Source organism: Lycium ferocissimum, chromosome 7 (assembly GCF_029784015.1).
Source record: "Lycium ferocissimum isolate CSIRO_LF1 chromosome 7, AGI_CSIRO_Lferr_CH_V1, whole genome shotgun sequence".
NCBI lineage: Eukaryota > Viridiplantae > Streptophyta > Magnoliopsida > Solanales > Solanaceae > Lycium > Lycium ferocissimum.
Window position 1 is genome coordinate 34,679,831 of NC_081348.1, and position 14,979 is coordinate 34,694,809.

Genomic DNA, 14,979 nt, shown 5'->3' on the forward strand with positions numbered 1-14,979 from the left:
CGTTCACGGCAGAGGACAAGATTAAGAGAAAAACTCACATTCTAAGCCTACAAGTTTTTGAAGAAAGGGTGAAAATTACACTTTGTACGAATCCTACACTGGAATATATGAGAAGAGAAAGAAAAACTTTATAAGATATAACATAAGTTCATATGGCATGCGTTTTTAGACTCGATGATGACATAGTTTGTGGAATAAATGTATAACTTACACTGATCTAACGTGCACAATGCGTAGCATAAGTTTGAATCGTGACAATCTCTTCCTTTTTAATGAGTCATACAACAAAGTTTTACCGGATAAAATAACACGCACCACAAGTTTGGGCAAAAGGAAATTTTTATTAAACTTGAAATTTGAGAAAAGCGTGGTAAAAAATTCAAGGCCGCCTCTTTAAAATCATTCTTCCTAAACAACCCGATCCATAAATTATCAATTCTCTTTTTACTGTATTCCATTAACTCATGTTCATTTGAATAGGTCTTGCCTTAGCTGGGAAAAGTAATATCAAACATCGAATTAAAAATCAAATAGAAAAAAAGTGTAATTGTTTTACCTATTTTATTTCAAGCTCAAGTTGGTGGGAAGAAAACCTTTTTGACTTGCAAAAATGTAGAAGAAATTAGGCAGTAGTGTTTGTGTTGTGTTTCATTATCAGTGGACATCCTGTTTCGTACCCGGCGCTTTGCTTTTCAAGTCACGGTTTGGGCCCCACTATTACTGGGCCCGCGTCCCAGGAAAGCAGTAATGTCTCTCACGTGGGCCCACTGTTATTGGATACCGTGCAAATAATCCTCCGGTTCCTGGGAAATTCTAGACTAGCATTATTCCCTCCGTCCCAATTTATGTGACACTTTTCATTTTTCAAAAATTAATTTAACTAAAATTTAAAGCTAAATTGGATTAGATTAATTCAATATTTTAATATTAAAATTTATACATTTGAAAACTAGATGAAAAGTACTATAAGATGTAACTTTTCATATCAATTTGGTGCAAAAATACATCTTAAAATATTGTTCACAGTTCTTGCCGTTTGAATATTGAAAAACGAAAAGTACCACATAAATTGGGATAGAGGAATAAATGAAAAGTCACAATAATTAATAAAATTAACTAAAAGGAAATGAGAATGATGGAGTACCCTATGAAAGCTTCATTTTCTTGCTTTTATATAGCAAACCTCAATTTGTTAGAATTGAAGTGTAAATATTGTTTTTTCTTATTTTTATATAGCAAACCTCGATTTGTTAGAATTGAAGTGTAAATATTGTTGTTTGATATTTTCATATAATGAGTTTTTCAAATGAATAAACCATCACCATAAGATTCCTTCAAAACAGTATCAAACAGAAGACCTTTATGTTCGTTAGTGGAACTAACTTCAACCAACATCAATCATATTATAGTGCACCTAACACACACTGGATTATTTTCTTGAAAAGGATGTTTCTTCGAAAGAAAAAAGAAAAAAAAAAGTTCAATTAAATCAATTCCTTTATAAAACTATTTAGCAAATACGAGTAATAATTAATTCATTAAACCATAATAAAGCAATTAGCAGACCTTTCTGTTTTTCTCAGATTGCGTCTATTAGTATATTACGTTTCCACATCACATGACACATGGTCCTCCCAATAATAATGTCCTTGCTAGATCTCACTTAATTATTAAATAAAGTAAAAAGGTAAAGTAAAAAATCGGAAGTACCTTTTCAAGAATTGTTTGTGGGCAATGCTAGCATTCTTTCTCCAATTGAATGTTAGTTTTATTAATTTGGTCAAATTACTTTTTTTTTTTTATTAATTTGTTCAAATTAGTTTAAATTCATCTTTTTTGAAAATAAATTTAATTATTTGTCATCTACTATAAGGAAAAGATTTACAAATTATAAAGTTTCACATTTTAACGTGACTATCAACTTAGTTTGAATTTAGACTAGTCGTTCCGCGTTCTTTACAATCATAATAAGCTTAATCACAAGGTTCAAATCTTGCTCTCATCTCGCCTTATTTATTAAATAATTGAGATAGAATAAAAATTTGCACAAGTTATAGGTATTGCTTAAAAAATGAGATTGGATTCGCATTGTATGGAACTAAAGAAGTTTCGGTCTTGATTTCCATTCCATTCTGCACATAGAACTAGAACCGAGCAATCCCGGATCATAACTTAATCATCATTGAGTGGCGAGAAAACGCGTACACCTTATGACGAAGGGGGAGCATGACCACTCAGGGTTCTTCTCAATAGTTTGACTCATTTATGTCATCGTCGTTACCAAAATGGCTCATCCACGCCATTTTTCATTAGCACCGATTTTACAATACTAGTTATGACACGTGGTCTCCAATTAGAGGTCCACATCGTTTGATTAAGTCAACACAAGTTTAAGTCCTAAATTATACTAAAACCCGATGAAAAATGACATGGATGAGCTATTTTGGTAACGGCGATGACATAAATGAGCCAAACTATTGAGGTGATGGCATAAATGAGCCAACTATTGAGGTGATGGCATAAATGAGTCACTATTGACGAGTGACATAAATGAGTCATTTCTGATAATTCGATGACATATTTGAGTCTTTTCCGAATAAAGAGTCTCCCAAGCTATTCCGCCTAAAAATTAATAGGTGTGTCACGTAATAATCAGCCTAATGATGTAAATTGTGCCTCAAATACACTGATTTGACAAGATGTAGACATGCACCACAAGAATTGGACATACAAAGAAGTACACCAAATTCATTTTCCTTTTATTCCTAAGAAGCCATCCATATATACATAATAGCACACAGCAGCATAAGCTTGCATTCAGGAAAAGCTAAAACAAAAGCTCCCATCTTTTACATATGTAGTAGATATTTATTTCTTATATAATATAACCGAAGTAGAATTAATAGTGTAGCTCTACTTCATCATCGATCTTATTTTAGCGTAGAAACATATTATATTATTATTATACACTTGTTAAACATGATCGAATGTCTAACAAGTGCCAGTCACTCCACTTAAATAGTTGAAGGTGGGGCAATCACTGCGCCCGTAGCATTCTTGGACTTGAAAGACTGAATCACAGTTGGAGACGCATTTAGAGAGGCCTCTAAAACTGATGGAGATGCTGCTTCCCAAATTGATTTTTTACCACCTGATAGTTGTCCATATACTTGCCTGCAAATTATTAATGGAACATTACATGATATTTATTTTGATATCAATTATTTGCATGTCTATAACCTTAGACTTTCTTGTGCTTAAAGTGAATTTATGTCTATAAGCACTCTCTTTTAATTTGTTTCTCTGTTTATCTCCTAACATTAATTCAATTTCGCCCCCAAAACTATCCCCTAGCTAGCTAGCTATTTCTCCTCTTGATGAATTATAACATGACTTTGACTAGTCAATCTGCAGATAAATGATCCTAAACATGAGCCATGGAATAAAAGTAAAGTTGTTTTCATGCTATAGATAACATGTGATCATAAAACCAGTCATTAATACTTGTATTAGGATAAATTGTCTAAATCACATCCCTTTAAAGTGCGATCCTTTCCTGATCTCTGCATCAACACAAGAGTCCTTCGTGCTACCCTTTCTTTTTAATGATCAGATAACTGATTAACACTGATCCTCCATTTGTTATCTGTTTCTCATTTTTTATTTGTATATAAGTAAGAAAATGAATTCCTACGTTTAGTTTCCATCTAAGCTCACCTATTGTCTTCCTTTCGGAATAATAAAATAAACTTCTTTCATAGTACTATTTCTACGGAATGATTAAAGGACTTAAGTTATACCCTTTTTTTTTTTTTTTTTTTTTTTTTTTTTTTTTTTTTTTTTGTGTGTTAAGACAAGGTCTCTGGTGTGGTTCCCGGTGACTAATTTATTAATTTTTAATATAGTTCAATAAAACAGAAAGAAAAGCATAAAGTAAAACAAAGTCTAGTTGGTAAAGTAGCAACACCACCGACAAATCTAAGCGAAAAATTAGGGTTCTCGGTGGTTTCCTAAAAATTAGCCCAAAAAAGTTTATAGTTTAACCTAGCCATCCAGCTGTTTTATTAGATAACTTACTAGTACTTTCTTTAAGACTACCAATTCTAATGTCCATTGATTTATCTGCAATTTTAAAATATAAATAATCTAATTATATCCGTACATAAAATTTAAACTCATAACAAATTAAATAGTCATCTTATTTGATAAACTCCTACATGATCTATTATCCATTTTTTGAATGCATCTACAGTAAAATGAAAATAATAGCCAGAATGCCTGATAAGTGTTCGGATGAGGAAGAGGGTTACTATAGTCAATTTCATTTACGATAGTCATTGAATCCTCAAAATACAGATATGTTCTGTAAAATGAGCTCAACAAAAATATACAGTATATAGTTTAATTTCTTCATTTCATTATCTTAGTTAAATGATAGGGAGTACTTACTTTGAAGATGTTATCACAGAGAAGAACTCCATTCCTCCTGCCTCAGCTCGCACAGCAAATGGAAAGAATTTTGGAACAAAGAACAATTCACCTTCCTTCACTATAGTACCCAAAACATTCTTACCAAGAAGTCCCACAATTTCAACACGTCCACTTCCTTTAGTAACATAGCTCAGTTGAACTGATGAATCCGCTGTAAAAATCGGACCAAATAATGCACCACCTTCCAAAACTACGCGATTCGCGCTTTGTCCAAGATCTCCAAGCATCGGTAAATTCTTACCAGTTAATGTGGTGAAGACTCCACCATTTTTCACTTCAACAGACGGTTTTGCACTATCAAAGTTGAAAACCAACTTGTGTTTGTTGGATGGATCTGGCATTTTTATCCCTTCATTTATCTTAATTAAAAGATTAGAACTGCTTTGGTCTTTTATAAATTTTTCAGATTCAGTTTCAGTCATGTGAAAAATTTGAGAAATGAATTCATTGTAAAATCCATTCAGAATACCCGCAGCTCCGGTTAAGAAAAAATAGCAGTATTCTCCAGGTGTATATTCATCAGACGATTCTCCCAAGAAAATTATGGTGACTTCAGAGTTTCCACCATTGTACCACCATGACACTGCTCCCATGGTCACTGGTAAGGCATCCCCTTTTTGTATTTTAATAATTTCTTCTTTTGAATCTTCTGGTGAGATCAGTCCAACAATGCATTCACCTGTGCAAACGAAATAAGTGTAGATATGGTAGTAGAAATAATTGACCAGGAAAATGTGCAATACGTGTCATAACCATAAGCTGGTAGGAAAGAATTAAAAAGAAGAGAAATCAGGGTTCAAATCCTAGAGCAGAAACAGTGAAGAGTTACTAAATTATTGTGTTGGTGAGAGATAAACTAGCAAGTATCAAATGATATAATCAAGAGAAGCACGAGGCTGATGGAGCATATCATATGTGAGTTCAACTAAACCCATAATGTTTGGCACTACATTAAATGGACGTACAAAAATAATCATCAATGTCAAGAAACATTAAGTTTTAAATCCATAATTCAAAAGCGTAATGGGTTTAGCCGTTAGAACCCAAAGGTCAAAGTTAACCCATATATTTAAATTATGCGTCTGTCTATGTCCATGATCAAATCACAGAGTCTAGGTGATTTTTCTTTTAATTTGTCTAGGCTTGTGGGGAAGAGTTAATCAAATACTGTGCTAGCATTCGATAAAATATTCAAGATACACACAAGTTGATTCGAACACAAAGATGAATGGAGGATATTGATCATCAGTGGATTATATTTGATTGAACCCAAAAATTATTTCTATATATGAAATAATCATCAAAATAACCAAAAGTAAAATTTAGATCCGCATCATCTCTTGAACATCACTGTTATAAAAAATATATATGTATATCATACCTTCACAAACATAACCAATTTTTGAGGAATCAGCATAATGAGGTTGAGCAAAACCACGAGGCTGAAGAACTAATAATCCTGCAGCAACTTTTTTCTGGCTAAGCACAGGAAAATGGGTACTTGACCAAGTGTAGTATCCACCAACTCCTTCCACTTCCACTATTGTTTTATCAGCTTTTTTCGAAGCCAATATCAAATCCATTGATATATAAACAAAAAACTCAAACTATGTATACCAAAAAACCTTTCAAGGGAATTGTTCTAGACTCACACATTTTGCAGAGGCTGTTTCGTTCTATTTATAGAGGCCACAAATCAAGGAGTATTAATTAATAATTAGTTCTCTTGGGCTAAACTATGAAATATAAACATTAATAGCTGGTTAAAATGGTTGGGTTTTATGTTTTTCATTTTCTTGAATTTAAATATTTTGAGCCGTATCATTAAATTGTTAATTGAAATATAGTTTCCGGTTAAGAATATATTTTGTGTGATATAACAATAGTAAAGTGAATTTTCTCCTAACTCCATTTACATCATACAAGTGATTGGTTGTTCTTATAGTCAACAATTACATAAATAACGAGTATTTAATTATTGTGTTTGCTCGGGAATTACATACACATGGTTAAGTGGTAAACACACGTGGTTCTTAAAGACATCAATGTCTTGTATACCTTGGTTTATTATAAAGTGATGATATTTCGGGAAAAGGGTCAAATATATCCCTCTACTATTGAATATTAGTCACATTTATCCCCCGTCGTACTTCTGGCCAAATATACCCCTACCGTTAGTGAAGTTGTTAGAAATAGCCCTCAATTTATCGGAAGTGACCCATGGCAAGTCAGATGTGGAAAATGACCTATAAATTTTACCACCAGGCATTTATGCAATTTATTTTAAAAACTATTTTCTTAATTAAAAGAAACTAATATTTAAAGTGACTCATCACTTTAATAAAGTTCATCACTTTAAATTGCTTTTTGGTTTTGTCCTTAACCTAATTTTGTGATTTTGAGATTTTATCCTAAATTTTAGTTGAAATTGGTTCATATTTTTTAATTGTCATAATTTACGTTTTCCATGATTTGTGATCTCACCCAAAAGAATGCTAATGAGACTGAAAATTTCAAGTCGCTAATTTGTTTTTTTTTTTTTTAGGATATTGCATGGTTATTTTGAAAATTCGGGAGACAAAAAGACAATGAGGATTGTCTGTCACAATTCTCAGACATCAAAAGATAATGTATGTTGAATTTTATTTCAAATTTTTTTAAAAGTCCATTATCAGTATTTAAATTTAAATATTTTGTTTATATTTTTTTAATTGCCATGATTTGTGATCTCACCCAAAACAATACGGACGAGACTGAAAAATTCAAGTCGCTAATTTGATTTTCCTTCCTTTTTTTTTTTTTTTTTTTTTTTTTTTTTTTGGTTTTGTAGGATATTGCAAGGTTATTTTGAAAATCCGGAGACAAAAAGACAATGAGGATTGCCTGTCACAATTCTCAGACATCATAACATAAGGTATGTTGAATTTTATTTAGAAATTTTTTAAAAGTCCATTATGAGTGTTTACTTTTAATATTTATGTTTTTAGTTCTTCGTCTAATTGCTAATGGGGGGTTGAAAAACGTATAGGTCATTGATAATTACACTGAATGCGTCATGTTATATGTTCGACATGCAATATGACACTCACATTTTCTTTTATTTTTCATTCGATGTTCAGTATCCGCTTTGGAGTCGACTAATTTGTATTCGTGTTAGAAAGTTCCACTATTAAGTAAAATATTTTCTACTAAAAGTGATTTCATATCCAGAATTCAAACCTCAGATCTCGAGGTAATGATAGAGAAATACTTATCAGTTCATTACAACCTTTGATAGTTTTTGGCATTCAAATAATACTTTTTCTTTTGAATTTCGAGTACATATAGTCAATTGATACACAAAAGCAAGTTCCTCATTACGAAGAATTTAAAAATTATTTGATTTACAAATAAATTATACATAAATTATATTCAACTTAGAATAAGTTGATTAATAATCTCTACAGTATTGTATTTATTGTTGAATTTTTAATTTGGTGTATAAAAAAATTATTGATTATAGTATTAGCTATTGTATAATCATATGAGATTAACATAATTAGCATTAAATAATGAAACATAAACATGTAATACTAATTCATACATAAACATGTAATACTAATTCATTCATCTAATGAGCACTATTTTAATAAATAAATTTTGAGTATACGCTATATCAACCATGGATAACTGTGGATTTGTTTACTACACTATTAAAATTTAGCTATGACTACATTAATATGAAGATTAGTAGCTTTAGAGATAATAAAATAGGCACAACATACTTGATCTAGAAGTCTGACAATAGTTTTAATAGGTCATTTCTGCTAAAGGTTTATATGCGATAAGACTTTCTCAATACCTTTTGTACAGAGAAATTTATTTGTTCAAATTTGCAAGTGATTAGCTATGGAGAACTATCTTTTGTAAAAAATGAAAAAATTAAATGAAACTTTAAAGCATCAAACATAGGAAAACTCATTTTGATTAACTAAGCATATATTTCTAAGCAATTAAATGGATAACAAAAAAAAAACGAAGTGCCCGTCTAAGAGTATTTTGGCTTTTGCAAAGTACTTCTTCTGTCCCATTTTAGTTGTTATTTTTAGCCTAGAAAATTTGTCTCAAAATAATTGTCAATTTAACAATTCAAAATAAAAGTTGTTAATTATTTTCAACTATACTCTTAACACTGAATCGTTTTTTTTTTTTTTAATACTGCTTTATTCTAAAAAATCATCTAACAAATAAGATAACTTTTTTTTTTTTAATGGACGTGAAGTGCTAAAACGACAGCTAAAATGAAAGAAGGAACTATTTTTGATAACTTGCTTAACCAACCTATACTGGCAAAGTAGTAAACAAAGAGTATTATATATTTGCTAAAAGAACAAAATTAACCATAGTATAAGGTTTACAGAATGATTTAATGATATTTTCTGAAAAATTACTATAACTGACAAAAAGAAATATCTTGAAATAGGTTAACAACTAAGTATAACTTTGAGTCCACTAAGTTTCAAGTAAAAAAATCAATTAGTATATAGTATATATATTTTAAGTATATGATTTACAGAATTAATTTCGAAGAAGTTTTATAGATTTGCTAATAAAAGTTTATGACGGTATTTCTTGGGCAAGAAAATACTTTTAGATGTTAGGAGTAATAAATTTAAAAATTAACTACTCCCTCCGTCCAATATTATTTGGCCACTTACCCTTTTGCACGCCTATTAAAAAATCGTCAGTAAAGATGTATTTTATTACCTTACCCTTATCTCTCTCCAATAAACACATTCTAATCACTATTGACTATTTTCAAGAACATTTAATACTAAGGGTAAGATGGAAAAAATTTAATTAATTTTATCTTGATTTTGTAAATGAACAAGTAATTTGGGACATATATTTTTAGTAATGTGGTCAAGTAATATGAGACGGAGGGAATAGTTAGCGTTCTATATCCAAATCTTTATCTTTGGTCATGAACTTAAAGCTTGTGAAGACTCAAAATTCTCATTTACATGAAATTTCCTAAATATTTCTAACGTAAATAATTTTGCATCGTTGATTAAATTTAATCAATTTAGAAGTCTTAAAAAAAAATTGTTAGTTTATGTAAATTGGACCCAAAACATATTTATTCTTTTTATCAATCTTTGATTCAATAAATTATAGAAATAAATCAAAATTATATTAATTCTTTTTGTAAATCAGCATAATTTATATTATATTGTTAGTTTATGTAAAATGGACTCAAAACATAGTTATTCTTTTTATCAATCTTTGATTCAGTAAATTTTATAAATAAATCAACTTATATTAATTCATATATTTAGATCAAATCTTAAAGGTTTAAATGACACAAAGTTCAAATATATTTTCCATTTAAATAAAAACTACTATCTTTAAAATTTTAGTGAATTCTCGTTGTTTAACTTTAATTGGAAGTAGCAAAAATAGAAGTATTAATTTGATGTCGTACACTCGTACTTATGAAAGAAAAAAAGAAATTGAATTGGTCTTAAATGCTAATTTTACAATTTTTCTGATAATCTTCCTAAGGCAAACAATAAAGTAGGACCCACATGTTTAGAAATGTACACATTCACACACGTGGCATTGAATAACGCAAAGCTCTGAAACTTCATAGGGACATTGTACTGAAGTTATTGAATAGTGAGGGGGTATGCCTGAAGTTAAATCAAAGTTGCATGGTTTTTACTGAACCCGATGCTCTTACTGCACGATGTACAACTGTTCTATGCTGATATTTTTGCGAATTGGCTCTTTTATCCTTGGTCGTCCCAATCTTCACCTTTCTAGCAGAGACAAATTAGTCATGAAACAAAATACTCGGTCATTCCGTGAAATAGAGACATTAGCATATATTTGATCTAGAGATGAAATAAGCAACAAGAACATTGGCTTTATCACCCATCAAAAAAGAAAGAAAGTAGAAGGTCTCGAGAATGTCCATGAATTCTACACTGTAAAAAGAATGTTTATCTATGCCTTAGTGAATGTGAAGAAATGCACTCAGAATCTGACAAAGAATAACTCCATTGTAACCGAAGGAGGAGTTAGTTTGGAGCCCGTTTGGATTGGCTTATAGCTTAAAGCTGTTTGCAGCTTATAAGCTAGTCCAACTTATTTTTTTTGGCTTATAAATTTGCTTTCAACTTATAAGTATAACTTTAGATAAACTAAGTTAAATGTGTCCAATTATTTTTTTGAAACTTATTTTAAGACAAAATGATTTTGTTCTTTAAATTAAACACTCAAAAAAAATTAGTGATGCGCCAACTTATAAGCCAATCCAAACGGGCTCTTGGTCTTCACCCTCATACTCTATTGGAATACAGATTTTGGTTAAATAATTTGTAACCTGAAAAGAAAAAATTAAAATAAAGAAAAAACGACAATTTCACATCACATATATTCTCAAATCTCAAACAGTGTACGTGCATCACGAGAGATATGGGTTGAAAACTTAAAAAGGTAAAATATGTGAGTCCCACTTTATATTGCCTTTTCCTTATGTCAGGTGTTAGGTGTACTTGTCAGAGGTGTATTAAAAAAGCAGCACTTTACCATTGAGAAAAGCCGCTTGCACTGAACATTGAGAAATCACAGTACAAAATATCACTTTTATCATTAAGCACAATGACAATTTTGGCCTTGATCGTCCCACCACCACTCTTCTAAAAACTAAGTAAATAATTTAGTACGGTAAGCAAAGAGAGATTTCAAAGAGATTTGCATTGATGATGAGACAATGTGCTACCTCAAAAGAGAATCAAAAGACGCGCTAACAACAGTCAATGTAATATAAATATAATATAAACTGTAGTAATTAAATGAGTTAACTAAAATTATACAACCATTTAAAGTGACATTAATTGGTTATAATAATAAATATTTGAGTATTATTCTACATAAATTATAAGTATAATAAAGCTTTTTTCAATAAAAAAATGTATAATCTTATTTACCAAATATAGTGTATAGGTAAAAGTAAATAAAATAATGTATTTTAAGGAGATAAGATAATTATTTATTTATATAGATGCATCATATGTTAATTTTCATAATAAAATAATAAAAATGCAAGAAATTTTTTAAGACATTTTATTAATAGGTGAAAATTATTCATGGAAGAATGGAACAAACAATATATACATTGTTAGTGTAAAGAAGTTTTTAACTATCAAATTTCATTTATTTATTGTGCTCAATCTGCCTTATTTTAATATTACAAATTTCATTTTATATTTTTTAAATGATGTGGATAGATGAATATCTTTAAATATTTATTAGTATCTTTTTTATTATTCTATTACAATAATTCTTTTGTATGGTAATTACATGTGTAAGTAACAGTTAATTCTAACTTTTTTGTGTACATTTCGTTTCAATAAGACAAAATTGGAAATATCACCTCATTAAAAAATGGAACAGAAATGAGTATAATCGACAATGATACAAAGCATTTAAGAGGAGCACTTGTGGTGGAGTAACGTGGGACCACATGAGATGTCACATCAATTGAGACACACTTGGCATTTAGAAAAAGAGGCTTGGGTTTTTTGTCATAAGGGATTTATGTCCAAGCTTTGAGGCTTACAAGTTAGGCCAAACCCATCAGCGGCCTCCTGTGGTCGTCAAGATTTTTCACTTTGCACACTGAAGGCTTAGGGTTGTTCCAATTGAACACTCAACCTATTAAAAAACTGTCCTATTAGACACAAAATGCTGACATGGCAAAAGAAGTGTTGCTCACTTTCCTTAGGCGCGTTAATGGATCTCGAATAATTATTTTATTTTATTTTTTGGGCAAAAAATTCATCCTTTTCTCTCTCAAGACATATAACTTTAATTAAATAAATAAAAAAGCAATAAAATTAAGTTTGGAAGACGGTGTAGTCGTCTTCTCCGACTCTCCGGCTGCTGCTCTTTTTTTTTGGTTTGGAAGACGGTGAGGTCTGGGTGAATCTTACCACCGTAACTATACATAAATTTGACCTTGTAATTAGGGATTCGATTAAGATCTTCCCATGCGGTTGTGTTTTCAAAATCGACACGGGTATGGGAGAGGACTCACCGGATTCAGGGTAAGAGGTGGAGGAGTAGTTTTCCATCGGCGCAATTTAGCGAGAAAGGGAGATTTTTTTTGGCCTGAGTGGGTTTAGGATTTTTTTTTAACTGTTTTTGGGGTTTGAATTAAGTGAGTCAAGCCATTTGCGAGACTGAAAAATGGAGGAAGGTTGAAGAAGACAGGGAGGGGGGATTTTAAGCGGCTATTTGAGAGGATTTATTATTCTCACCCATGACATTATAGAAAGATTGTGCAACTTGTTGTGTTTTAATTAGATTCTGCAACTTGTTGCGTTTTTTTGTTTTCCGGTGAAACTCCATTTTCTCTTGTAGGGATGAGTTCCTGTGGATGGGATCATGGGTTTTCTAGAAAATGACTTTTTATTTTCTTTTATTATTAGTTAAATAGGTTTAAATATTTTTTTCCCCTTCTGATAATTAATTTGTTAATATTTTTGTGAGCCAAAATGCCACATGTTATCAATTAATTGGTTACTTTGCCACGTCATTGGCGAGTATATTACACTCTCCTTAATTTTTTGCTGATTGTCAAAAAAGTGTCTAATAGGACAGTTTTTTAATAGATTGAGTGTTCAATTGGAACAACCCTAAGTCTAGGTGTCTAAGTGAAAAATTTTGACGACCACAGGGGGGCCGCCGATGGGTTTGGCCTACAAGTTACAAGCACAAGTATGCAATGCATGAATTTTTGTGAAATGACTGTGATGCCCTTGGTCGTCCAAGGGCTTCACTCTTCAATATAATGGAAATATATATATATATATATAGAGAGAGAGAGAGAGAGAGAGAGAGACACACACACACACACACAACTAGTGTCACTTGGCCCATGCTAAGTCCGGGCCAAACCGACATTAAAAATTTAATTCATAGATATTTTTTTTTTAAATCTGCTCTTAATTCTTTATTCTTGTAACATCAGTTTGACGTTTTCGAAAAATTTCTAAAATATTAAAGTATAAAAACGATGTTAACAGAAAACATTTTTCTTAGTTTATATATTAGATTTTTTTAGGAAAAAATCAATAATTGAAAGCTCTTCTAATTTATTTTTCTGAGATTAAGTCTCCGATGATCCAAATTAAGCTTTTCATATGTTAAATTAATTTCATTTGAGTTCTTTGAATTGAACTCATATTGGCTAACTTATTTTTTACCAAAAATATTTTGCAAAATACCGGATAATTAATATGTTATAATTTAGGACAAAATAGTTAAGCTTAACATGAGAAAAATTCTTACTCCTAAATTATATAAAATATATTATCCGGTTTTTTATTTTAATAGTAAAAAAAGTAAAAAATATACTTTTTACAATTGTCTAGTATTATTACTGTATCAAAATTATATTTCTTTGAATACAATGTTTTTCAAACTTTTTCAGAATATGTATAAAAATAATGTATTATAGTTCCTCTTTTAATATAGTAATTTATTAGATAATTTTATGTTAAAAGTGTGCGCACATAAAACTTGATTAATTAATTACCATATTTCGGAATTCATTTTTCGATTGAAACGGAAGGGCTATTATTTACATTTTTGATAAATTTTACAAGTATTTAACAATGATATATTGAAAAAGGTTTAATAATATTTTCGCATCAAAAACTCAAATATGTATGAGTGTGCTTTGTGGGAGCCACTATAATATTTTTCATGACATCATCTTTTTAGTGGCATAAAAAAAGCCCTAAAAGTTCTTAAAATTTACTAAAATGTGTGACAATTTATAAAGTCATAAAAATTTCAAGTAAGGGTAAAAAGGGATAAAAAATTCATGTGATGACTACAAAAAAATGGATCCATGAGGCCCGGGCTTACTCTTAACATTTTAATTTTTGTTATTTTTTCTTAACTTTTATGGTTAATTGTTAATGAAATTATTTACTTCAATTCAGATGCAGAGCCACGATTTGGAGTTTATGGGTTCTGAATTTTATTTTTTAAGTTAGTCAGTACTAATTAATAATCTGTAACAACCCAGGCCACAGCTTGTAGAAATTGTCCGCTTTGGAGCCTTCGCCCCTCACGGTTTTAAAACGCATCTACAAGGGAGAGGTATCCAAGCACTTATAAAGCACTCTTCGTTCTCCTCCCCAACCGATGTGGGATTCACCTAAACCGATGTGGGATTCGCCTAAGGCAAGCCTTACACTCACCCCCCCTTGGGACTCAGCGTCCTCGCTGAGGTTTGCCCCACCACCGGCCCGGCACCCCGCCCGATACCACCCCATCGTAACAACCCAGGCCGCCGCTTGTAGAAATTGTCCGCTTTGGAGCGTTCGCCCCTCACGGTTTTAAAACGCGTCTACAAGGGAGAGGTATCCAAGCACTTATAAAGCACTCTTCGTTCTCCTCCCCAACCGATGTGGGATTCGCCTAAACCGA

At 31.0% G+C, this 14,979-nt stretch overlaps 1 protein-coding gene across 1 annotated transcript; it reads right to left on the reverse strand.

Moving 5' to 3' along the window:
• Window positions 1-2,738: 2,738 nt before the first annotated feature.
• On the reverse strand, window positions 2,739-6,194 carry LOC132064592 (cocosin 1-like). Its single transcript, XM_059457626.1, has 3 exons — window positions 5,873-6,194; window positions 4,450-5,170; window positions 2,739-3,174 (listed from the first exon to the last, which is right to left on the reverse strand). Exons 1-3 carry the CDS (start codon window positions 6,072-6,074, stop codon window positions 3,015-3,017), a joined length of 1,083 nt encoding a protein of 360 aa, XP_059313609.1. The 5' UTR covers window positions 6,075-6,194; the 3' UTR covers window positions 2,739-3,014.
• Between the last annotated feature and the right edge of the window lie 8,785 nt (window positions 6,195-14,979).